Source organism: Lynx canadensis, chromosome F2 (genome assembly GCF_007474595.2).
Source record: "Lynx canadensis isolate LIC74 chromosome F2, mLynCan4.pri.v2, whole genome shotgun sequence".
Taxonomy (NCBI): Eukaryota; Metazoa; Chordata; class Mammalia; order Carnivora; family Felidae; genus Lynx; species Lynx canadensis.
The window spans coordinates 59835580-59860344 of NC_044320.2; the positions used below are offsets into that span (position 1 = coordinate 59835580).

General features: G+C 38.5%; 1 protein-coding gene across 4 annotated transcripts in view; it reads right to left on the reverse strand.

Moving 5' to 3' along the window:
* Nucleotides 1-1891: 1891 nt before the first annotated feature.
* Nucleotides 1892-24765, reverse strand: part of LY96 (lymphocyte antigen 96) — a 28637-nt gene continuing 5763 nt past the window's right edge. Inside the window, exons 2-5 of one of the 4 annotated variants that reach the window (XM_030304555.1) lie at nucleotides 19303-19392; nucleotides 11987-12052; nucleotides 2979-3031; nucleotides 1892-2021 (exon numbers count right to left, since the gene is read on the reverse strand). In XM_030304555.1, the coding sequence (XP_030160415.1) occupies nucleotides 1923-2021; nucleotides 2979-3031; nucleotides 11987-12052; nucleotides 19303-19392 (308 nt within the window). In that variant the 3' untranslated portion in view covers nucleotides 1892-1922. The other 3 variants (XM_030304553.1, XM_030304556.1, XM_030304554.1) reach the window with 3 other exon arrangements.

Consider the following 24765-nt stretch of genomic DNA (forward strand, 5'->3'; position numbering starts at 1 on the left):
TAGTAAAATGTATTTGCATCAAGTAAATAAAAAGGTCAAGAGACCATTTAATCCAAGGGAAGATCTTTAAGGAGAAGATCTGTGGAGGGTGCTTTTGGAGAAAGCTTTCCTGTGAGCTGCCTCCCCAAACCCTTCCCCTTAAAGAGGGAGGGAAATTGAACTAAGTAAGGACCTGCATACCTTAGGGGATTCCACCAGGCTTCTCAGAGAGCTTAATATATGAGCTCTATATTGGAGTGGTGCACATTGGAACTGATGCCTACTAAATTTAGAGGGCTCTCTATTGGTAACATTATCAAATCACAAATGACCTCCACATTGCTAAATCAACACTCAGTCTTCATCTTATTTAACCTATCAGCAGAGGAAAACAGTTGAAACTGGCTTTTCATAGACCAACATTCCAGATTTTCCCTCTACCCTCATGATCCCTCTACCCCCATGATACTCCTCTTTTGCTGCCTCCTCCTCACCCCCAATGCCTTGATGACAGAGTACTCCAGGGCTCTGTCCTTGAATCTGTTATTTTATCCACCTACACTTATTCTTTCCATATGTTAGCAACTTCCAAATGTTCACCTCCAGTCCAGAACTCTCTTCTGAACTTCAGACTCCTATATTACCTGCCTTTTCAAAGTCTCCACCTGTATTTCTAATAGATATCTCAACATGTGCAAATGCAACTTCCTGATTTTTCCCAATAAACCTTTTCCCCCTTGACTTTCCCATCTCAAGTAATGGCAACTCCATCCTTCTATCTGCTCAAGCAAAAAGGCTCGAGACATCCTCTCTCTGTCTCATATTCTACATCCAACCCATCAACAAAAGTATTTTTGCCATTGTCTCTGCTTTCAAAAAATATCCAGCATAGATTAGTTCACATCATCTCCTCTATCATCTTTTGCTCAGGATTGCCTCTTTTCAGCATCAAAAGTATAAGAGTTGCACTCCATACTACCTATTGATGATTCCCTGAGAAAGTAGTACCTGACCAAGAAGGATCCACACTCATTACAGAGGTGAAAGGGTGAGGGCAGAATGGAGTGGAGGAGTGGAGTCAAGACAGGAAACAATGGCTGAAGGTTCTAGAGGGAGAAATGTGGCACATTCTGGAACACAGAGAGCAAGGGGAGAGTGGTGGGAATAGGGGCTAGAAAGGGAAAGGGTGGGCAAGGCCTGGCAGGCTTTCCAAAAGATTCCAACTTTATCCTAAAAGGAATCAGAAGCCACAGGAAGGATCTTGTTTGGTTTTGCTTCATTTTGTTCTATTTGCATTGTGGTGACATGAATGGACCTGTATTTTGACAGTATTATTGAAACAATCCTTATGGAGAATACTTCATCAAAGGCCTGACCAAGTACAGGAAGATCAGTCAGGAGGCAGCAGAGTAGTCCAGGGAAGCAATGCTGGTAACTTGCCCCAGAGTAGAGAGGCAGGAAATGGAGAGAAGTCAACCAGTTCAAAAAATTTTACTGCCTATGTGTTATGGGCTGAATTTTGTCTCTCCAAAATTCATATGCTTAAAGCCCTAACCCCCAGTGCCTCGGAATGTGACTGGATTTGTAGGTAGCATCTTTAAAGAGGTAACTAAGGTCAGTAGGGCGGGCCCTAAACCAATGTGACTGGTGTCCTTGTAAGAAGAGATGAGGACACACACACAGGGGGAAGACCATGTGAAGACATAGGAAAGGCAGTCATCTACAAACTAAAGGGAGAGGCTCTAGAAGGAACCAAACTCATCCACACTTTTATCTCTGATTTCTAGCCTCCAGAACTGTGAGAAAACAAATTTCTAATTGTTCAGGCCCCCCCCCATCTTTGCTATTTGTTACGGCAGCCTTAGCACACTAATACACTGTGGGGAAAAAAAATTTAAGTCAGCAATAAGACTTTTGAAAAATAAAAATATACTCCATTTATTCTAATTGAAATTAGGGTCATGTATGACAGTAAAATTCAGACAAAAGAGCATTTCTTCAGTATTTCCAGTGATGGCTTCTGCAACACATCTGTATCGTCCCTAAAATGAGGAATAAGAAATACAAGTAAATAAAATGTTAGATGCCTCTATTTTATAAGACTTTTATAAGAATTTTGTCTTATTAGGAGGAAGCCATTTAAATTAAATTGGTTATCATTTTCTCAGTTTCCTAATGAGACGAAATTTTGTATGCCTTTTGAATCCAGTGAGCAGAAACCTATTTATTTCCCAACTATAAAGGGATATTATAAGGGGATATTTTTTTTAACAGTTTTTTGAAACTAGTCTGTGAGATTTTCAAACATACAATATCCTTAGAAAAATAGGTAAGGATATGCATTTTAAATGACTATTTTAAAATAGTCACCCAAGGGTGCCCGGAGGGCTCAGTCTGTTAAGCTTCTGGGCCCCGCGTCAAGCTCTGGGCTGACAGTGCAGAGCCTGCTTGGCGTTCTCTCTCTCTGTGTCTCTCTCACTCTCTCTCTCTCTCTGCTCCTCCCCGTCTCACACTTGCTTTCTCTCAAAAAATAAACTTTCAATAAATAAATAAATAAATAAATAAATAAATAAGATAGGTACCCAAAGTGAAACATATCCAAAATTTCTTTGCCAGGCATCTAATGCAAATATCTAAAATTACATCATTACTATTCATGGGGTCAGTTACTGAGTTATACATGGCGGTCATTCAGTGCTTTTACCCAAAGATATTCAACATATTAATTATGAGCATTTGCATTACTTTTAGCCATGGATGTTAGAGGAAAAAAATGAAGTGAAAAAGAGCTTTTTTGTGTGTTACTTTTCCATATTTCCATATTCTACAGAAAGAAGAAATAGCAAAACACCCCAAACTAAATAAAAGCAAAAACCAAAATCTTAAACACCTTAAGGTTGAATAGCTATTTTTGAAGTTGTGAATGGCTTGTTTCAAATTCTTAACACATCTGTTACTGCAAAAGATTAAGAAAGTACAAAATGACTCTTGAACAATACCTTAGAAAATCGTATTCCCCTGAAGGAGAAGCCTACTGTTGTATTCACAGTCTCTACAAACAAAATACAGAATACAAAAAATTATATTGGTCGTCATCGGGTGATTTTGTTTTAATATAGTATGGAGTGTACCTTTTATGCTGCTACTGGCAGCAGCAGTCCCAAGCGAATTGTAGAGAAGTAACAAACTTCCTACCCCGGCTATGGGTCTCCTATGGCTTCCTCGCCACCCCAAGCATCTCTCAGTATCAGCCTATATTTCATCCCTTAGGGGATACAAAATTTTAAGGCCTACTTGTCTCAATAGTGAATGAATGAATAAGCCAGTGCTAATATGCTTCATCCCAAATTACATGTGTGCATATTTAATACTGCTACTCCTTCAACAGAGTAAAATAGATCTTTATAAAGGTGGAGGAGAGAGTTGGGAGGCAGCCAGGAAACCAAATCTCCTTCCAATCCCACCACTGAGAAGCCTAAGTAGTCACTGCTGAAATGCACAGCCATGGACCTGGCCCTGCAGAAGTTGTGGACAGAGTCAGAAGTGCAGGAAAAAACATACTCTACTCTCCCACTCAGAAACACCAAAGGAGTGAATTTACAGGGTAAGGATAGAAAAGTAGAAATGTTTTGAATCTCTAACAAAAGCAATAGTGGCCAAAAATATCTTTTAAAGTAATATAAATAGTCAAATGCAAACTATAACCATTCTTGTTCTCCTAACTAGCCAAAGAAAATCCTTAATAGCAAATGAATAGATTATGTCTACTTTCACAAAAAACCATCTATTTGCTTCTGGATGTGAGAAATAATCCCACTGCCCCAATCAAAGGAGGGACACGGAGACTTGGAGCACAATGAAGCGAGGCTTTAATCAACATTCTTGAAAGAGCAGGTATCTGATGGACAGGCACACTTGGGGCAGTTACAACAGACAATTTATCTCCTAGCATGCAAGTCCCTCCCCTGATTCCTCATTGGCTGAGGACTACAGAGGTTACAGCCTTGCCTGGAAGTTGCCTATACCCATGTAAGGCCAAAAAGTAGTCTGAGTGGAACAAATGTATATTCCTTGAGGTAATTCAGAGACTTCAGTTCTTTGGCACCTGGTCATTGCAAAGCCTGTGAAAAATAAGCCCAGGAAATGAAGAGAGGAAGAAGAACCAGGAAGTGAAATGTCTAAGGGTTTGGGACTACATTGTGTGATGGGGAGGGCTTTGTACATATTTCCAACAGGTTGTAAACCTACTGTTAACTAGACAGCACAGCTTTTATTTAGCATTTCTGAAAATGAATCATCTCACTTCTCACAAGGGTATATCCTTATTAGGGGTGTTAGCACACGGAGATGTTATTTCTTGAGCCTAGTAAAGTGATCATGTCTTCATGATATTCTGATTTTTCATTCAAGACCAATCCAATTCAAATGTAATAGTTCAACAAGTATTTATTGAAAGCTACTATATACCAGGGATTGAGGAGACAAGGGGCAAGAGTTAAAGTCTACTGGGGATATAGGCATGCAAAGAAGCCATTCCAATACAATGCAATGAAAAGATGCAGTAAGGATTAAGGGAATATAGCATTTTGGTAAGAGTGATAGTTCCAGATCTGAATCCCAGCTCTCCTACTTACTTGGAGTGTAGCCTTGGGCAAGTCACTTAACTTCTCTGTGCTTCAGTAAAATGGCAATGGATAGTAACACCTACCTTTTAGGAGGATCATGAAGGCTATATGAGTTAATACATGTTAGTGCTCAACAATGCTTGGAATGTAGCACTCATTAAATGTTACTAACAGTAAAATCTTAGTTATTATAACATTAAATGTTATTTCTTCTCCTTTCTAGACCCTCTTTCCATGGCATCTTGTGAATAACAATGATGCCATTAATATTATCATTGATATGATAATGACTGTTATTCAAAAGATGCTGGTGGGAAGGGAATCTAGAAAAGTGGGTTGAATTGTCATAAAGGATGAGAAGGAAGGACAAGAAGGATTTTCCAGGTGGCAGGAAAAAAAGGAGCAAAGGCAGGAAAGTGAAAATCAGTATGACTAATGCATACATCTGCAAGAGGCTCAGCGTTATTAAAGCAAAAGAGAAGCAGGAGTGCTAAGAACTACATCTTGTGCTAAGAAGTAAGCAAAAACGGACTCAGGTTCCCCATTTAAGAGAATGGAGGCAATGAAAGAACAGCCAAGAGTGTGAAATGATCAGATTTTATTTAGAAAGGTGGGTCACATGACCATATCACACATGAATTTAAGGGTGGCACTAAGAGTCAGGGAGACCAGTTAGAGGCCAGGAGGTGGTGACAGTAGTGAAGAGAAGAGGTAAATGCCTTCCATGACCACCAACTCAGGTGCCCTCCCCCATTATGATCTATCTCATTAGCCTGCTGCTCTCCTTGAGAGCACTTATCAGAAACTGAATCTTATTTCATTTTTGTCTTATTTCATGACTTAGTAATGATCTCGTTTACTAGTTCATGAGCTCCATGAGGACAGGGGCTTTGCTTTGGTCACTTCTGCATCTCCAACTGCTAGTACCTGGTCCCTGGGTACCTGGCTTCAGGAACAGCTATAAAATTTACAAAGCCCAGTGCAAAATGAAAATGGGGGCCTCTTATTCAAAAGGCAGGAGAGACATCCTATGAAAAGTACTGAAATATAAAGCTTTTTCTTTTCCTCTACAGTCTCTCTCTAGACTTGCCATGATATTTTTTATTTGTTATTTAATCTCATTTGAAGTAAAACAAAATTTTAAATTATCATTCATCTTAAATTGCACAATGACAGGGTTTTTTTTTTTTAATGTTTATTTACTTTTCAAGAGAGACTGTGAGTGGGGGAGGGGCAAAGAGACAGAGAGAGACACAGAATCCAAAGCAGGTTCCAGGCTCTGAGATGTCAGCACAGAGCCCGACACGGGGCTCAAACTCACGGACCATGAGATCACGACCTGAGCCAAAGTCAGACGCCCAACTGACTGAGCCACCCAGGCATCCCTGCACAATGACAGTTTTAAATACAAGCATCAGAGCTTTTAACTCTGAGGCAGAATCACTGGAATTACACAGTTTGTATTTGGTGGCTCATCCCCAGAAGGTGCTTCAAGCTGACCAGAGAAAACTAGCACAAGCTTGACATCGGACATTTGAAAGAAGGAAGAGAAGATATGGCCAGGCATGGAATGATCCAAGGGAATGGTCTCTTGGCTCAGAGTGAAAGGTGAGTATAGAAGCTCAGGGACACCCAGGGGGCTGCTCCATGAGTGGGGCACTTATGTGAGCATGGGCCTGAGAGCTGCCTGATGGGGGCCTCCCTCCCCTGTGCTGCCAGGTGCCCCATGCCTCAGTTTGGGGCAAAGAAGACAAATTAGGCCTCTTTCCTTCCCAAAGGCCCACTGTCACATGAGTTACCTTCAAGCGTTTTGCAACTTCCATGTAATACCTCCAGGAGCTACCTGTTGGTGGGGAGGCAACCCAGTGATGGTTGGAAAACCCATGCACCCATGGTGCTGCCAGTCCAGGTGGGGTGGGTCATGGCCACATTGCACTTCAGACACTGCAGGGCACCTGCACCTGATCCTGACCCTCCCTGCATACAGGCCCTCACCAGCGATAGAGGGCAGCAGGGGTCACTGGCTGTAGCTGGGAGGGGGTCCCAAGCAGGGTCCAGGGTGCCAGCAGAGGAGTGGGCAGCTGGGAGCCAAGAACCCATCTAGGGGAACTGCACGCATGCCCCACTGTCCCATCAGACTTCACTTATAAAATACACACTTAAAGATAAAATTAATAAGAATCTCAAGTCTATGATCAGAGAATATTAAACTCCAAATGTGAAGCCCTTCTAAGTATGAGGCCCTGGCTGTGAAGCCAATCCTGAAAACTTTGTGTGAGAGAGGAAGGTAAGGAGATGGATGAGACTTGAGAATTTGAGAAAGAAATCAAGAGTAACTCTGAGATTTCTATCTGAGGAGACTGCCCAAATGTTTACCAGGTCAGGTGGGAAGAAGGGGCACTAACCTCTTCTGTACAGTAGTCTTCTTTTTCAATTGTTTTGTCTCTCCTAGAAAGCTCATAGTTTGCTCATAGATCACATTCTATTCTTATGGGAAGTTAGCTTGAAGCTTCTGCCCACATTCAAGAAGCCAGGAGAGAACCAAGGCAGGGCCAGAGGAAAGGAAGACAGAGCCCCTGTTTAGGCCCCTCTCTACACTTCCCATGCAGCTCACTTGTGGTCCAGCACACTTTTCCTACCCACCATGTAGAATGTAGGACCCAAGCCTCAGATGGTGTTTTATTAGTTGAATCGTGTCCCTCAAAAAGATGTTGAAGTCCTAACCCTGAGTGCCTGTGAACATGGCCTTATTTGGAAATAGAGCCTTTGCAGATGGTCAAGATGAAGTGGTCTCTAATCTGACTGTGTCCTTATACAAAGGGCAAATTTAGACACAGAGACAGAAATGCATAGAGAGAAGACTATGAAATGGCACAGGAAGAACATGGCCATCTACAAGGCAGGAATCGCCTGGGGCCTTTAGAAGCTAGGAGAGAGGCCTGGAACAGATCCTTCCCTCACGCCCTCGGAGGGAGCAAAGCCCTGCCAATACTTTGATTTTGGACTTCTAGCTTCCAGACAATCAGATAATAAATATCAGTTGTTCTAAGCCATCCAGTTTTTGGTATTTTGTTACAGCCACTGAAGCAAAACCCTGGAAACAGGTCTAATGGATAATTAAGTTTAAGATGCCTTTGGAATAGCCACTTATTTATTTTCAAATGTGTTTTTAAAAAGAAACAAGGGTGTGTGTGTGTGTGTGTGTGTGTGTGTAAGATGTGGTAATACTGTGGGTAATTTTCATTTTATTTTTGCTTGCCTATATTTTCTAAATATCATATCCTAAAAATATATGACTTTTGTAACAAATACCAAAAGGAAAACTATTTTAAAAGTAGATATGTATGGTACTTACTAATTTGATTCCCAAATTTTCAAGGGTCTTGATAGCATCAATGCTTCTTAAATCAGAATGTCCTGAGCTCTGAGCCCATATACTCAGCTACCAGATGGACATGTTTACTTAAATGTTCCAAAATTACCTTGAGCTCAATATGCCTAAACCAGAACTCATTGCTTTCTCTTTAAAAATCTGCCCCTTCTGCACACATCATTTCAGATAATGGCACTTCCACTAATCCCAGTCACTGGCCCTCCACCAGCCCTTGATTTTACCTAAACTTTGCCTGCCACATCAAATCAGTCAGAATGTCCTGCCAGTTCTGTCTCCAAATATGCCCTCTTTCTTCACCTCCCCTCTGTTCCCAGGCCGCCATCTTTGTCCAGCCCTTGTGGTCTCTCACATAGTCTCCTGGCTACACTTCCTTCCGCCCCAGCTTCCTACCTCAGCCAACCCCCACCTCCTTCCATATGGACACTAGTTATCTGCAAAACTGAAAATCTCAGTGGGTCATCCCTACCCACTGATGACAAGATGCAAGCCAATATCTTGTGCATGACTTACATGCTCGCTCCTGTCCCCTTTCCTAGGCTCATCTCCAGCAATTCCCTACAGCACATTCTGCTCCAGCTACAAAAAACTACTCTCCAAATAAAGCATATTCTTTCAGGGTTATATGTATTTGCATATGCTGTTTCTTCTCCAAGGAATGTCCTTCCTCCTCCTCTCTGATGTTCTCAGATTCAAGACTTTACTAAAATACTCTCTGAAACCTTATCTGAGTTCTGTCATAGTAAATTGGTAACTATCTAGTTAAACTAGGAGCATATAATTCTATCAGCATTTATGACATTTTATTTTAATTTTTGTCCAGGACTGTCTTTCCCAGAAAGAGGGACCTTCTGAGGAAGGACCCTATCATTCAACTTTGGATCGCCGGAGCCTAAATCATGACTTGCTCAAATTAGGTTCAACAGATGTTTGTGGAAGGAAATGCAGGAGGGAAGGAAAAGCCAGCAGACTGGGTTGAGTCTGACACATTTTAGATCTCCAGAAAGTGAAACTTTGAAAACTCAGATAAAATGTCAACATAATCTATCAGAGATTAGGTGGGATTGTGAAACAGTTGCTTTAAAAAAAAGTAATCTGCCAAAAGGGTTTTTGTTTGTTTTTTGTTTTTTTCCCAAGAGAAAGCATGGTACACTGGAAGACTGGGCCTTAAGAGTCATGAGGCTACTCTGTTACTAGCTCTCCAAATGGCGAAGGACACGTTCCTGAACCACTGCAGGCATCAGTTCCCTCACTTGTAAAAATGACAAGACTGTAAAATCAGGAACAAAACGACTCCTAATACCCATACCAATATCTATTATTCGACAACTATAATTCTTGAATTCTTATTCTAAGTACTGCACTAACCTTTTTATATACATTTTCTAATTATAGCCTTAAAACCATGTACATAGGTTTCACAGTCCCCATTTTACAGGTAAGGAAAATGAGGCTGATAGAGGCTAAATCACACACACAAGCTCACATTGCTGGTAGATGGAAAAGCTGGGACAGAGCCTCAGATCTTTCCAACTCTGAGCCCAGACATATAAGCAATGCCAACTCCATTATTTGCATATGATTTGGGGGTGGCAGACAAGTCAGAGCTGTGGAGAGATGGTCAACTGGAAGACGTATCTTGAAGTTTCACTTGCATAGCAAAAAAACTAATGACTTAGAAGCAATTTTCTTAGTGAATGCTAGGAAACACAAGATCAAATTGATGTTGATGTTAGAGCCGTTATAAGCCTGTTATGAATTTTTATGCTACTCTCATTCCATTCATTCCCAGCCATTATTTTCCAGTTTTTGTCCCATCTATATCTAATTTATGCTATGTTGCTAAATTTAATATATTCATGTAAACTATCTCTTTTTTTTTTTAAACAAGAGAGGGTACAAGTTAATGGTAATTAATTATATAAGAAAATATGCAACTGCAATAGTAATTTTTAAATGTTAATAAAACAATTAGGTTTTTTTTAAACCTAATAGTTGTTTTAAAACTTCTTTTTTTAAAAATGATAATGCCCACTATCAACAAGAGCTGAGATTAAACTAAAGAGATTAAAATACATACATGTTGATGGTGACATAATGTATAAAAGGGTAGATTCCTTTAGAAAAGCGATTTGGCCTTATGTAAACAAAACCACAAATACAGTCAACCCAATTAAGCTTGGATATTTCCCTGGCAGTTATATGTAACCCCTGCAAACATATTCAAATCTAAAATATGAGAAAAATTATATACAAAGATATATCTATTACAATATTATTTATAATAGTAAAAATGTCAGAAGGAAAGTAATTAATTGTCCAATAGGAGAATGGTTAAATAAAGCATACCCACTAAGGGAGATGTTTCACTATGTAATGTTTATACTTCAATTTTTGAGCCACATGAATTACCTAGTCAAAAAATGAAATACATTAACTTTTAAAAAGAAAATTATTGGGGCGCCTAGGTGGGTCAGTTGGTTAAGCGTCTGACTCTTGCTTTTGGCTCAAGTCATGATCCCAGGGTTGTGGGATAGAGCCCTGCATCAGGCTCTGTGATGAGTGCTGAGCATGAAGCCTGCTCGAGGTTCTTTCTCTCTCCCTCTGACCCTCTCTCTCTCCCCCGACTCTCTCTAACAAAAAATAAATAAAAAGAAAATTATTGGGGTGCCCGCCTGGCTCAGTCAGTAGAGCATGCAACTCTTGATCTTTGGGTTGTAAATTCAAGCCCCACATTGGGTATAGAAATTACTTAAAAATAAAATCTTTAGGGGCGCCTGGGTGGCTCAGTTGGTTAAGCGGCTGACTTCGGCTCAGGTCATGATCTCTCGGTCTGTAAGTTCGAGCCCCGCGTCGGGATCTGTGCTGACAGCTCAGAGCCTGGAGCTTGTTTCAGATTCTGTGTCTCCCTCTCTCTGACCCTCCCCCATTCATGCTTTGTCTCTCTCTGTCTCAAAAATAAATAAACGTTAAAAAAAATTTTTTTTAATTAAAAAAATAAAAATAATAAAAATAAAATCTTTAAATTAAAAAAAAAGAAAAAGAGGGGCGCCTGGGTGGCGCAGTCGGTTAAGCGTCCGACTTCAGCCAGGTCACGATCTCGCGGTCCGTGAGTTCGAGCCCCGCGTCAGGCTCTGGGCTGATGGCTCAGGGCCTGGAGCCTGTTTCCAATTCTGTGTCTCCCTCTCTCTCTGCCCCTCCCCCGTTCATGCTCTGTCTCTCTCTGTCCCAAAAATAAATAAACGTTGAAAAAAAAAAAAAAGAAAAGAAAAAGAAATGATTATAGTGCAGCATACTTATAAGTACATAAACAATGTACATACATTGAAAACTCAGAAGGAAATACTCCAAAATGTCTTTGGAAATAAGATTCTCTGACTTTTTTTTATACTTTCCAATTTTTTGGTAATGTGACAGTATAATATTTATAAACATTTAAGCTATTTAAAATACTAGTTTAAAAATTACTTGATTTACAGTAAGTGACCTTTAAGGTCCTGAACTCTGAAATTTTCTTATTCTGTGAATATTATCAGGGCAGAAAAAAGCAGGGGAAGATATTGAGGAAACCACTGTAAAAAATCGAGTGAGTTTCTTTTCTTTTTTTTAATAAAATTCTTAAAAGGTACTTTTTTTCTTTCCCTGCTGATTCCACCAAGCCTGTTCCCTTGGCTGTGGTTTAGTGAGTTTCTATAAAAAATAGTAAGTGTAATGTTTAGAAAAAGGGATCCATAACCAAGGATAAATGTACAATATTAATCTGAACAAGGTAAAAAATTTAGTATACCTTTTAACACACTCAAATAAGTACCATCTTAATAATAATTCAGTAACATAATTACAAAATGTTGTTTAAGCTGCTAAAGTAAAAATCTTTGGATAAAAAAAATGATTAGGAAAGGAATTTCACATTTTCAGTGCATTTAACATTCAGAACATTCTCACAAACTATTATGTTCTATTCTGAAAGTAATATGAATCGAATGCTTACCTCCCTTCAGAGCTCTGCAAAAAGAATAAACATCATCAGATCCCCGGCAAATAACTTCTTTGCGCACTGGCAAATCCATGGAGTTTATGGATAAATAGAGATTGAAATATAACTTTTTAATATCTCTTCCTTAAAAAGAAAAACAAATCTCATTAGTCCCCCAAATAATAGATTCTTTTATAAATAGTAATTAACATGTGTTGTACACTTAAAATATGTCTTTTAGGGGCGCCTGGGTGGCGCAGTCGGTTAAGCGTCCGACTTCAGCTCAGGTCACAATCTCACGGTCCGTGAGTTCGAGCCCCGCGTCGGGCTCTGGGCTGATGGCTCAGAGCCTGGAGCCTGTTTCCGATTCTGTGTCTCCCTCTCTCTCTGCCCCTCCCCTGTTCATGCTCTGTCTCTCTCTGTCTCAAAAATAAATAAGTGTTAAAAAAAAAAAAATTTAAACACCAAAACTGAAACTAGTAGAAATAAACTTTAAAAAAAATAAATAAATAAAATAAAATATGTCTTTTACTTTTCCTACATTATTTCATGTAATCACAACAACTTGCTACATGGGTATTGTTATCCTTGTGTTACAGATGAGAACACTGAAGCTCAGAGAGGGTAATTAATAGACGGTAATCCAACAGAATATTTCACAGTGAAAATTATGTGCACTAGTCCTAAAAATAGAGGAACCTATGTGTTTGAAAAAACTATCAGGTGGGTATGTAAAATTTCCAGTTCTAGTTCCAGTTCTGCCAGGAAGTTCAAGAAAAAGGAAAGGGAAAGGAAAGGAAAGGAAATGAGGATAATCAACTCATTCCCATATTTTAGGAGTTTTTTTTTTTTAATGTTATTTAGAGAGAGAAAGAATGTGTGGGGGAGCAGCAGAGAAAGAAGGAGAGAGAGAATCCCAAGCAGTCTCCATGCTGTCAGTGCAAAACCTGATGTGGGGTTCAATCTCATGAAACTTGAGATCATGACCTGAACCAAAATTAAGAGTTGGAGGGGCATCTGGGTGGCTCAGTCAGTTGAGCATCTGACTCTTGACTTTGGCTCAGGTGGTGATCTCATGGTTTCCTGAGTTCGAGCCCCACGTTGGGGTCTGCACTGACAGTGGAGAGCCTGCTTGGCATCCTCTCTCTCCTTCTCTCTCTCTGCCCCTCCCCATTCACACTCTCTTTCTCTCTCAAAAAAAAAAAAAAAAAAGAGTTGGACTCTTAACAAACTGAGCCACCCAGACACCCCTTAGGAGTTTTGATGAAAGACTTCTTGGAGAATAAAACTGAACCTTCTGATTAGAAATTATATGTATGAGTTATCTTATTATTCTTTCATGGTTTCCCTTTTACCATTTAACATGGAAAATTCCAGTAAACACTGCATTTTGCTCACCTCTTCTAAGTTATTCAGTTAGCCCAACTGGAAAATATGTACAATCTTTTTTACGATAAAAACAATTATTGTGGGCTCCTGGCTGGCTCAATCAGTGGAATACGTGACTCTTGATTTCAGGGTGATAAGGTCAAGCCCCATGTTGGATGTAAAGATTACTTTTAAAAAATTTATTATAACCACTACCTCATTGAAAGTATTTTCCTAATAAAGTCACCATGACTCATTGTAGCCATAATCAAAAGAAAATTTTTCCATCTTTAACCTGAACTTGGTGTGCTTAACAGAAATGCCAGTTCCCTCCTCAAAACTCCTTCCTTTGGCATTGGTGCTACCATTCTCTCCCAGTTGTCTTCCAACCTCTCTAACTCCTTCTCCTCATTGACTTCTCTTTCTTAGGGCTGTATCCTCAGCTCTCAATTTTCACTTTGCACACTCTCCTTGGCTTTAAGTGCCACATAAGGTGATAATTCCCAAATCATCATCTTTAGTTTCAACTTTTCTTCTAACCACATGTCCCACATATGCATTCAATATCTGTCTTCAAGTGTTGTCCGTTATCTCACCCAACAGATCCAAAAATTGATTTCCTCACCTTCACCACCATATAGGCACTAGAATCCCCAACTCCAGTAAATCTCACTAGCCCACTTTTTATCCCCATCGGCAGTCTCTTAATGCAGGCCCTCATCACTCTGAGCCTAAGTACCACCAACTTCCTAATTTGTCTCCACTTCTCTACTTGTAGGGTAAAATGTGGAAAAGAACATCATAGGGTCTGTTCCAAACAGCGGTTCTATGGTCCACTCCATGAACTGTGTCTGGCACCACTCCAAAAGCAGGGATGTGTGCAGAAGTTGAAGAGGTGTCTTCACAGGGAATTCCTTGAGACATGGGTATATGGCAGTACTGCAGTGCTACCAGTGGTGATGCAGGACAATGAAACTTTTTTAATTTCTGCATGGAACACAGCATGATGCCAGTCTTCAGTGACTCCAAGAAAGGAAGTGCTGCTTTCACATCTCAGCAGTTTACATCTTGAGAAGCTTTTTGCCCTTGGACATCACTGTGGTCATGTTGGACACATGAACAATGGTCAAAGTGAGGTACTACTTGTATGAATCAGTAGGTCAGGAATACCAATGTGGGTATCAGAGTGAGAGACAAGAAACATATATAACAAAGAGAACTGTTTTTGAGTTCAGCTAAGACAACTCCAAGAACTTTCAGATGTAACTTTGAAGGAGGCTTAAAGTCCAGCTTTATTTTTTTACTAATCAGTTAATAGCATATAAATAATTCACCAGAAAAGCTATAAAGCCTCAAAATAAATAATTTCCATCCCTAACCTATTTTTGGCTCAAGTTACTATAAATTTTATTGACTTGAAGTAGCTATAGGCCCATAAAAATAAGGTTGATTTCTATGAATATGGCCCCAAACTTTACACAGACATTCTAATACATTCTAGGAAAACTCAGGTCATAATTGTAAAGCATTATAAAAAATATGACTAAATAATCAATGAAACCAGGAGTTGATTCTTTGAAAAGTTTACAAAATTGATAAACTTTAGTCAGACAATTTAAAAAAAAAAAGAGGAGGGACTCAAATAAATAAACTCAGAAATGGAAGAGGAGAAATAACAAACAACACCATAGAAATGCAAAGGATTATAAGAGAATATTATGAAAAATTATATGCCAACAAATTAGACAACCTAGAGGGATGGATAAATTCTTAGAAACATACAACCTTCCAAAGCTGAATCAGAGAGAAACAGAAAATTTGAACAGACCAATTATCAGGAATTAAATTGAATCAGTAATCAAAAAACTCCCAACAACAAAAGTCTAGGACCAGATGGCTTCACAGGTGAATACTACCAAACATTTAAGAAAAGTTATTACCTATTCTTCTCAAACTGTTCCAGAAAATAGAAGAGGAAGGAAAACTTCCAAATTCATTCTATGAGGCCAGTACTGCTCCAATACCAAACCAGATAAAAACACTACAAAAAAAGAGAGAACTACAGGCCAGTATTTCTGATGAACATAGATACAAAAATCCTTAACAAAATATTAGCAAACCAAATCTAGCAATACATTAAAAAAAAACATTCACCAGGATCAAGTGGGATTTATTCCAGGTATGCAAGAGTGGTTCAATATTCGTAAATCAATCAACATGATACATCACATTAACAAGAGAAAGGATAAAAACTGTACGACCATTTCAATCAATGCAGAAAAAGCATTTGACAAAGTACAACATTCAAAAACTCAACAAAATAGGCTTAGAGGGAATATACCTCAACATAATAAAGGCTCTATGTGAAAAACCCATGGCTAAGATCATATTCAATAGGTAAAAACTGAGAGCTTTTCTTCTAAGATCAGGAACAAGACAAGGATGTTTACTCTTACCATTTTATGCAACATACTACTAGAAGTCCTAGACATAGCAATCAGACAACAAAAAGAAATAAAAGGCATCCAGATTGGTAAGAAAGAGGTAAAACTTTTACTATTTTCAGATAACATGATACTATATAAAGAAAACCCTACAAATTCCACCAAAAAAATTCTAGAACTGATAAATGAGTTCAGTAAAGTTGCAAAATACAAAATTAATATACAGAAATATACTGCATTTCTATACACTAATAATAAAATAACAAAAAGAGAAACTAGGAAAACAATCCCATTTACAATTATACCAAAAAAAATAAAATACCTAGGAATAAACTTAACCAAGGAGGTGAAAGACCTATACTCTGAAAACTATAAAACATTGATGAAAGAAATTGAAGATGACACAAACAAATGGAAAAATATTCCAATGCTCATGGACTAGGTGAACAAATATTGTTAAAATGTCTATACTACCCAAAGCAATCTACAGATTTAATGCAATCCCTATCAAAATACTAACAGTGTTTTTTATAGAACTAGAACAAATAATCCTAAAATTTGTATGGAACTACAAAAGATTCCAAATAGCCAAAGTCCTCTTAAAAAAGAAGAACAAAGCTAGATGTACCACAATTCTAGATTTCAAGATATACCACAAAGCTATAATAATTAAAAGAGTATGGTAGTGGCACAAAAATAGACACATAGATCAATGGAACAAAATACAGAACCCAGAAATAAACCCACAGTTTCATGGTCCATTAACCTATGACAAAGGAGGCAAGAATATACAATGGGGAGAAGACAGTCTCTTCAACAAATCGTTTTGGGAAAACTGGACGGCCACATGCAAAAGAATGAAACTGGACCACTTTCTTACACTACATACAAAACTAAATTCAAAGTGGATTAAATACCTAAATATAAGACCTGAACCCATAAGATTCCTGGAAAAAAATAAGCAGTAATCTCTTTAACATCGGCCATAGAAACATTTTTCTAGATATGTCTACTTTGACAAGGAAAACAGAAGCAAAATTAAACTATTGGGACTACACCAAAATAAAAAGCTTTTGCATGGCAAAGGAAACCATCAACAAAACAAAAAGACAACCTACTGAATGGGAGAAGATGTTTGCAAACGATATATTCAATAAGGGATTAATATCCAAAAAAATATAAAGAACATATACACCAACACCAAAAAATATAAATAATCCAATTTTTAAAATATGACCAATTCTTTTGTTGCTGAATTAACATAATGTTATATAAATGTTATATTTAGTATTTAATTTATATTATATATAATTTAATGTTATATTTAGTATTTAATTTACAATTAAGGTATTTGTGGTGGCCACAGAGGTAAGGTACTCAAATCTCCCTTCCAAAGAACCTACTTGGAGAAGGGTAGTTGGCAGACAGCCTTCAGCTGCTACACTTTCAGATCTATCTCAGAAGTCATCCAGAAGCCAAACTCCTATAATGCTCCTATCATGACCAAAGCTGCTCCTATAATGACCAAACTCCACAAGGACACTAGAGCCAAACTACCCCTATCTGTCTCAGGATACCTGTGATGTGACAGCAATCTTTGCTCTAAGGCTCCCCAGTTACCTGGCTCAGAATATCTCAGGGATGCATTTTGGTCTGATGACCCTCTTACCAGATACTCCTTCCTTTCCTCTCTCATTTCAAAGGTATCAGACCTGCATCTCAATCTGAATTTGCTCCTTGCCTACTCTGGCTTCCTCTTCACTTTATTTTTCACATCATTTCCCCTAAGAAATCTCTTGTATGTCTAATTCCTTTTTGGTATCTGCTTTCCAGAGAACACTAAGTGACTCTGTATTGTATTATTACTTCAGCCTGGAAGGATACAATCTGCTTCCTGTATGTAAGGGCAAGAGGTTCAATTGAAAATGAGGGCATTTGTTATGTAAATAATCACTTCTGCCAAATGTGGGCAGAGGGGGGGTGGTAGATAAAGCACACCACATAAAGCAGTAAACAAAACCTGAGAAAAGAGGAAGAAATTATAGAACATCAGCCAGGCAAAAACTTAGATTATTTCTTTCGCCCGTGGCCAAGAAAGTGGAGTGAACAGAATTGATTATTCTTTCTTCTGTGCTACCACTAAGCCTTAATGCTATCATTTCACTTACCGTACCACATTATCTACAGATCTCTCTCTCCCATTGCACTGATTCTTGAGGGTCAAGAGAAAGTCTTATTTATCAATGAATTCACAATACTTATCACACTACTTAAAATATACTATGCATTTCTAAATATTTTTTAATGAATACATGAATGCAGAAACAAAGTTTCAAAATACAGGTTAAACGATTAGATTCAGGAGAAATAAAACACAAGTTTATCATGTACTATTTCTGGGTTCTCAGCAACCTTTTGTCGTGTAAACTGAGAACTAAAATCAGGGAGAAATGTTTAAGTTTATTTATGTGAAAGCATTTTTTTAAAGTGTAAGTTCCAAATATAGGTTAGGATGTAAATGATGGCGATGATGAAAACAACAATGATAATGATGATAATTAGAACTGATGTTTCCTGGGATCCTAGGGCTTACAGGGAACAGAGCTGACTAGCAGGAGAGGAAGCAAATTTTGTGTTTTCACAGACACTCAAATCCATCCTGATGCTATCACCATCACCCAACTTAGTTTTTACTAAACTGATGACAAATGAAATCATAGAGAGGAAAAACAAGACACAACACAAAACAAAACAAAAAATATTGCCTTCTTTTATCCCATCATCATCATAGTTTTTTCTAGAAAGATCATCTTCATATGTTTAAAAAAAAGTTGTGACCTACTCATATACAGACCTTTCACTAGTGAAAACCCAACTTTACTCATGAGCTGAATAGTTAATGGCTGACAAAGGATATACCTATTACATTATTCAAAGTCTCGCGTTATTTCCATTTTTACCTCTGTGTCATTATGTAATCCCCTCCCCCATGAGTGTGAGCTAGTCTAGTGCCTTGCTTCTAACAAATGGTATACAGCAAAGGCCATAGAGTGATACTTCCATGATTAGGCTACATAAGATTGTGACTTCTATCTTTTTAGCTGACTGTCCCTCTTGCTGGCTTTGATGAAGCAAGAAGCCATATTGAAAAGGCCCATATGGCAAGGAACTAAGTGTTGTCCAATAGCCAGACAGGAGCTGAATACTGCCAACAACCACATGAGCTTAGAAGTGGATTCTTCTATACTTGAGCATTCAGAAGAAACTCCAGTCCTCGCTGGCACCTTAACTGAAACCTTGTGGGAGATCCTGAAGCAGACACAACTAAGTCATGCCTACACTACTGACACACAAAGCCTGCAAGATAATAGATGTGTACTGTTGTAAGCCACTAAAATTGTGGTAATTTGTTACATGGAAATATAAAATAAATACATGTACACTTGGAACACAATCATTTATCATTAATACTTATTGAACCCTTTTCATTGAAGTACAAAAACAAAACATTGGACTTACTTGGAATGAAGGAAAGATGCAAGTATCCCCGGCTTCCCTTCATTGACATACAGGGTTGAATAGCTATTGAGATAGGGACTTTCATGTTATCTAAATGGAAGAATAAAGATAATGTCAATAAATTATTATAAATCATTTGTAGTAAGTAGAGTATTCTGAATATCATTCCCCAAAAGATGCCATTAAAATTGTATAATGAGAAAAATTGAAGGCAGTTAAAAACATCTCCCTCCCTGAGGGAATGACAACAGCAAGATGGCAGAGTAAGAAGTCCAAGACCCTCCTTCCCCTCATAAACATACCAATTCAACAACAACTCATGGACAAATTCCCTTTGAGAGAAATCAGAAACTAATTGAAAGTTTTCTGTATCCCAGGAGAATGTGAAATCAGACTCACCAGAGTCAGTAGAGGACCTCCTTTTATCAGAAACCCTACACCTGGCACAGCACCATCAGGAAAAGATCCCCTACCCTCCAGCTTCACTCAGGAGGCAAGAGGTTGGTTCCTGTATCCAAGTTTCCTCCAAGGTGGATACCCAAGGACTAACAAATTAGAAAGTCTGAACAGACCTAGAACTGGTATGGAGATTGAGGAGTAATCAAAAATTTTCCAACAAAGAAGAGCCTAAGACCAGATAGCTTCACAGGGAAATGCTAACACTTTTTTAAGTTTATTTATTTATTTTGAAAGAAAGAGAGAGAGACAGAGAGTACAAGCAAGTAGGGGAGGGACAGAGAGAGGGAGAGAGAGAATCCCAAGCAGTCTCTACACTGGCAACATGGAGCCCAATGGAGGGCTCAAAATCACAAACAGTGAGATCATGACCTGAGGTGAAACCAAAAGTCAGATGCTTAACTGACGGAACCACCCAAGCACCCCTCTAACAAACATGTAAATAAGAATTAATACCAATCCTCAAACTCTTCCAAAAAAAAATGAAAGAGACCATTTCCAAACTTATTTTATGAAGCCACTGTTACTCTGATACTAAATCAAAGATGCCACAAGAAAACAATGGACCAATATCTCTAACGAATATGGATACAAAAATTCTCAACAAATTACTAGCAAACTAAATTCAACAACAAAGTAAAAGGATCATACACCATGACCAAGTGGGATTCAATCTTGGATGCAAGGATATTTCAACATATGAAAATCAATTAATGCAATATACCACATTAATAGAATGAAGGATAAAAATCACATGATTATCTCAATAGATGCAGAAAATGAATTTGACAAAATTCAACACACTTTTATAATAAAAACTCTCAACAAACTAGGATTAGAGGAAATGGCTTCAGCATAATAAAGGCCATACATGAAAAGCCCATAACTAACATTACACTCAGTAGTGAAAAACTGAAAGTTTTCTTCTAAGATCAGAAACAAAGCAAGGACACCCACTCTTAACATAGCACCAGAAGACCTAGTCAGATCAATTAGACAAGAAAAAAAAAAAAAAAAAAAGAAAAGCATGCAAATCAGAAAGGAAGAAGTAAAATTTTCCTTGCATGCAGACATGATTCCTTTTTTTTTTTTAAGATTTTATTTTTAAGTAATCTCTACACCCAATATGGGGCTCAAACACACAACCCCGAGGTCAAGAGTCACCTGCTCCACTAATTGAGCCAGCCAGGCACCCCAAGACATGATTTCATATATAGAAAATCCTAAAGACTCCATTAAAAAACTGTTAGAACTAATCAACAAATTCAGGAAAATTGCAGGATTCAAAATAAATGTACAAAAATCAGTTGCACTTCTATATACTAACAATGAGCTACCTGAACAGAAATTAAGAAAACAAACCCATTTACAATAGCACAAAAAAGGAATAAATACTTGGCATTAAACAAAGGAGGGGAAAGACTTGTATACTGAAAACAATAAAACACTGATGAAAGAAATTAAGCAAGCACAAACAAGTGGAAAGACATCCTGTGTTCACTGATTAAAAGAATGAATATTCTTTCTTTTTTAAAAAAATATTTTATTTTTAAGGAATCTCTACACCTAATGTGGGGCTTGAACATACAACCCCAAGATCAAGAGTCATAATGTCTACCAACTGAGCAGCCAGATGCCCTAGAAGAATTAATATTCTTAAAATGTCCATATTACTCAAAGAAATCTACAGATTCAATGCATTCCCAATCAAAATCTCAATGGCACTATTTTACGGAGAAAAAAAAAACTCTAAAATTCATATTGAACTACAAATAGTCAAATTAATCTTGAGAAAGAGGAACAAATCTGGAGGCATCACACTTCCTGATTTCAAACTATATTATAAAGCTACAGTAATAAAAACAGTATGGTACTGGCATAAACACAGACATAGAGACCAACGGAACTAAACAGAGTGCCCAGAAGTAAATTCATGCATATATTGTCAACTGATCTTTGACAGGGTGCCAAAAATGCACAATAGGGAAGGGATGGTCCTTTGAAGAAATAGTGTTGAGAAAGCTGGATTTCTACATGCAAAAGAATGAAATTGGGGGTGCCTGGGTGGCTCAGTCTGTTAAGCCTCTGACTTCAGCTCAGGACATGATCTCGTGGTTCATGAGTTCAAGTCCCACATCAGACTCTGTGCTGACAGCTCACTCTCTGTTTCTCAAAAAATAAATGTAAAATAATTTTTTTTTCAACGTTTATTTATTTTTGGGACAGAGAGAGACAGAGCATGAACGGAGGAGGGGCAGAGAGAGAGGGAGACACAGAATCGGAAACAGGCTCCAGGCTCTGAGCCATCAGCCCAGAGCCCGACGCGGGGCTCGAACTCACGGACCGCGAGATCGTGACCTGGCTGAAGTCGGACACTTAACCGACTGCGCCACCCAGGCGCCCCAAAATAATTTTTAATAAAAAAATGGAATTAGAACCTTATAATACACTGTACACAAAAATCAGCACAAAATGGACTAAAGACTTAAACATAAAATTCAAAATTATAAAAACCCTAGAAGAAAACAGAGGGAAAGTTTCAAGATATCAGTATTGACAATGATTTCATAAATATGACACCAAAAGTACTGGCAGCAAAAACGTAAGTAAACAAATAGAACAGTATCAAACGAAAAAGCTTCTGCACAGAAAACAATCAACAGAGTGAAAAGGCAACCTATAGAATTGGAGAATATATTTGCAAACCACATAGCTGATAAGGGGTTAATGTCCAAAACATATAATTATAATAATTCAATTATAAAAAAATTAGTAACCTGATTTAAAAATCAGCTGAAGGGGCGCCTGGGTGGCGCAGTCGGTTAAGCGTCCGACTTCAGCCAGGTCACGATCTCACGGTCCGTGAGTTCGAGCCCCGCGTCGGGCTCCGGGCTGATGGCTCGGAGCCTGGAGCCTGTTTCCGATTCTGTGTCTCCCTCTCTCTCTGCCCCTCCCCCGTTCATGCTCTGTCTCTCTCTGTCCCAAAAATAAATAAACGTTGAAAAAAAAAAAATCGGCTGAAGACTTGAGCAGACATTTCTCCAAAGAAGACATGCAAATGGCCAACAGGCATATGAAAAGATGTTCAATATCATAAAGTATCAGCGTAATGCAAACCAAAATCACAATGAGATATCACCTCACACTTGTAAGGAGAGCCATTTTTTTTTAATTTTTTTAAGTTACGTTTCTTTATTTTTGAGAGGCAGAGAAACACAGAGTGCGAGTATTTCCAATGAAGGTTCCCACATGTCTGAAGTTGTCTGATTATGATGACAAGATCAACAATTCAATACAATCAGACAAATGTTTAGAGAGCCCCTGTGGGTGCTCAGTATGGGGCTAGGCATCAGAGCAGGTGGGCAGGGGCCTCAGGTGTTAGAGAGTGGAGAACAGAGATATAAGGCTTAGTCTTAACATAAGGAAGTCTATGATTTTTCTGGGAAGACAAGACCAACTTACAAAAAATAATTAGATGTAAGAATCAAAAGATTGTATAACACTGTATGGCATGTGATTTTATTATTTACAAGGGTTTGGGAACTATTGGATGATAGCTTCATTATTTTAGAGTTACCATGTATGTGATCAAGTTCTATATTTGGTTTATTACAGAAAGTGGTAACCAGTTTCAACAAATGCACAGAACAAGAGGCTCCAATTTACCTGCAGCCGTAAAGGCCAGCATTGCTAATTCATCATAGCACTTTTTCCTACTGAGTACTGCCTCAGAATCTTTCTTAACCCATCATTCCAGGCAATGGCAGCTGGCACAGAAAATGAAACTAATGCCACTCTGAGTGCTGGCATTAAGTATTTTTTGAGGTCTAGGGAGGAAATGTTGGCCGGAGTTGAACCATCATGGCACTTAATTTTACCTCTTCAATGGAATTTCCAGTACATAAGTATGCAGTCCCTTTTGACAGGAATGCCCCTGCTCATCATCAGTCGAGACATTCCTTCTCCTCCTTCAAAATGTATTCAAATATCATCAACACTGTTAAGCCTTCCCGGACTCCCCCACACCTCCTTACTCCCACAGTCACAAACACACAACCATTCATAGTATTTGACCATCTTTCAATGGTCATTTGTAGATTTTTACTACAATTATTCATTTATATATCTATTTCTTCATAACAACAGCATCAGCCTTCAGGACAGGAAGAAGGTCTCATTTGTTTTTCATGTCTCTGGCACAGAGCACAGTGCCGGGCACATGGCAAATGAGAAATGTGAGCTTACTTACTTTTGCTTGACACCTATTATGTGACAAATATCTCTCTAGGCACCAAAGAAACAACAACGAACAAGAAGTCATGGGCCCTGCTATTGAGAAATGTACAATGCCAAGGGGCACTTGGGTGGCTCAGTTGATTAAGTATCTGACTCTTGATTTCAGCTCAGGTCATGATCTCACAGTTCATGAGTTTAAGCCCTGCCTCAGGCTCTGCGCTGACAGTGTGGAGCCTGCTTGGGATTCTTTCTCTCTCCCTCTCTCTCTCTCTCTCTCTCTGTCTCTCTCAAAAATAAACATTTAAAAAATAAAAAATTAAAAGAGAAATGTATATGCCAATAAAAAAATCAAATAGGGTCATGGGATAAAGAGTGTGTGTGGTGGAAACAGAGGAGTGGGGACTAGGGATGATGGACTTACTTCAACTACGTTACTCAGGGAGTGACAGGAAGAAACCAGGCCTGTGGAAACTGGAGAAACAGTGTTTTAATCAGAAGGAATTCTAGTTAGTGCAGACTAACTAGAGAGGTGAAATGACTTTGGCATGTCAATAACAACAACAAAAACATACACATACAGACACACACACACAGACACATACACACAGACCATAATATGAGGTACATGGAATAGGCAAATTCACAGAGACAGAAAGCAGAGTGGAAGTTACCAGGAACTAGAGGGAGGGAGAAATAGGGAATTAGTGTTTAATAGGTACAGAGTTTCTCTTAGGGATTATGAAAATTCTGTTAATGGCATAGAGGTAAGGA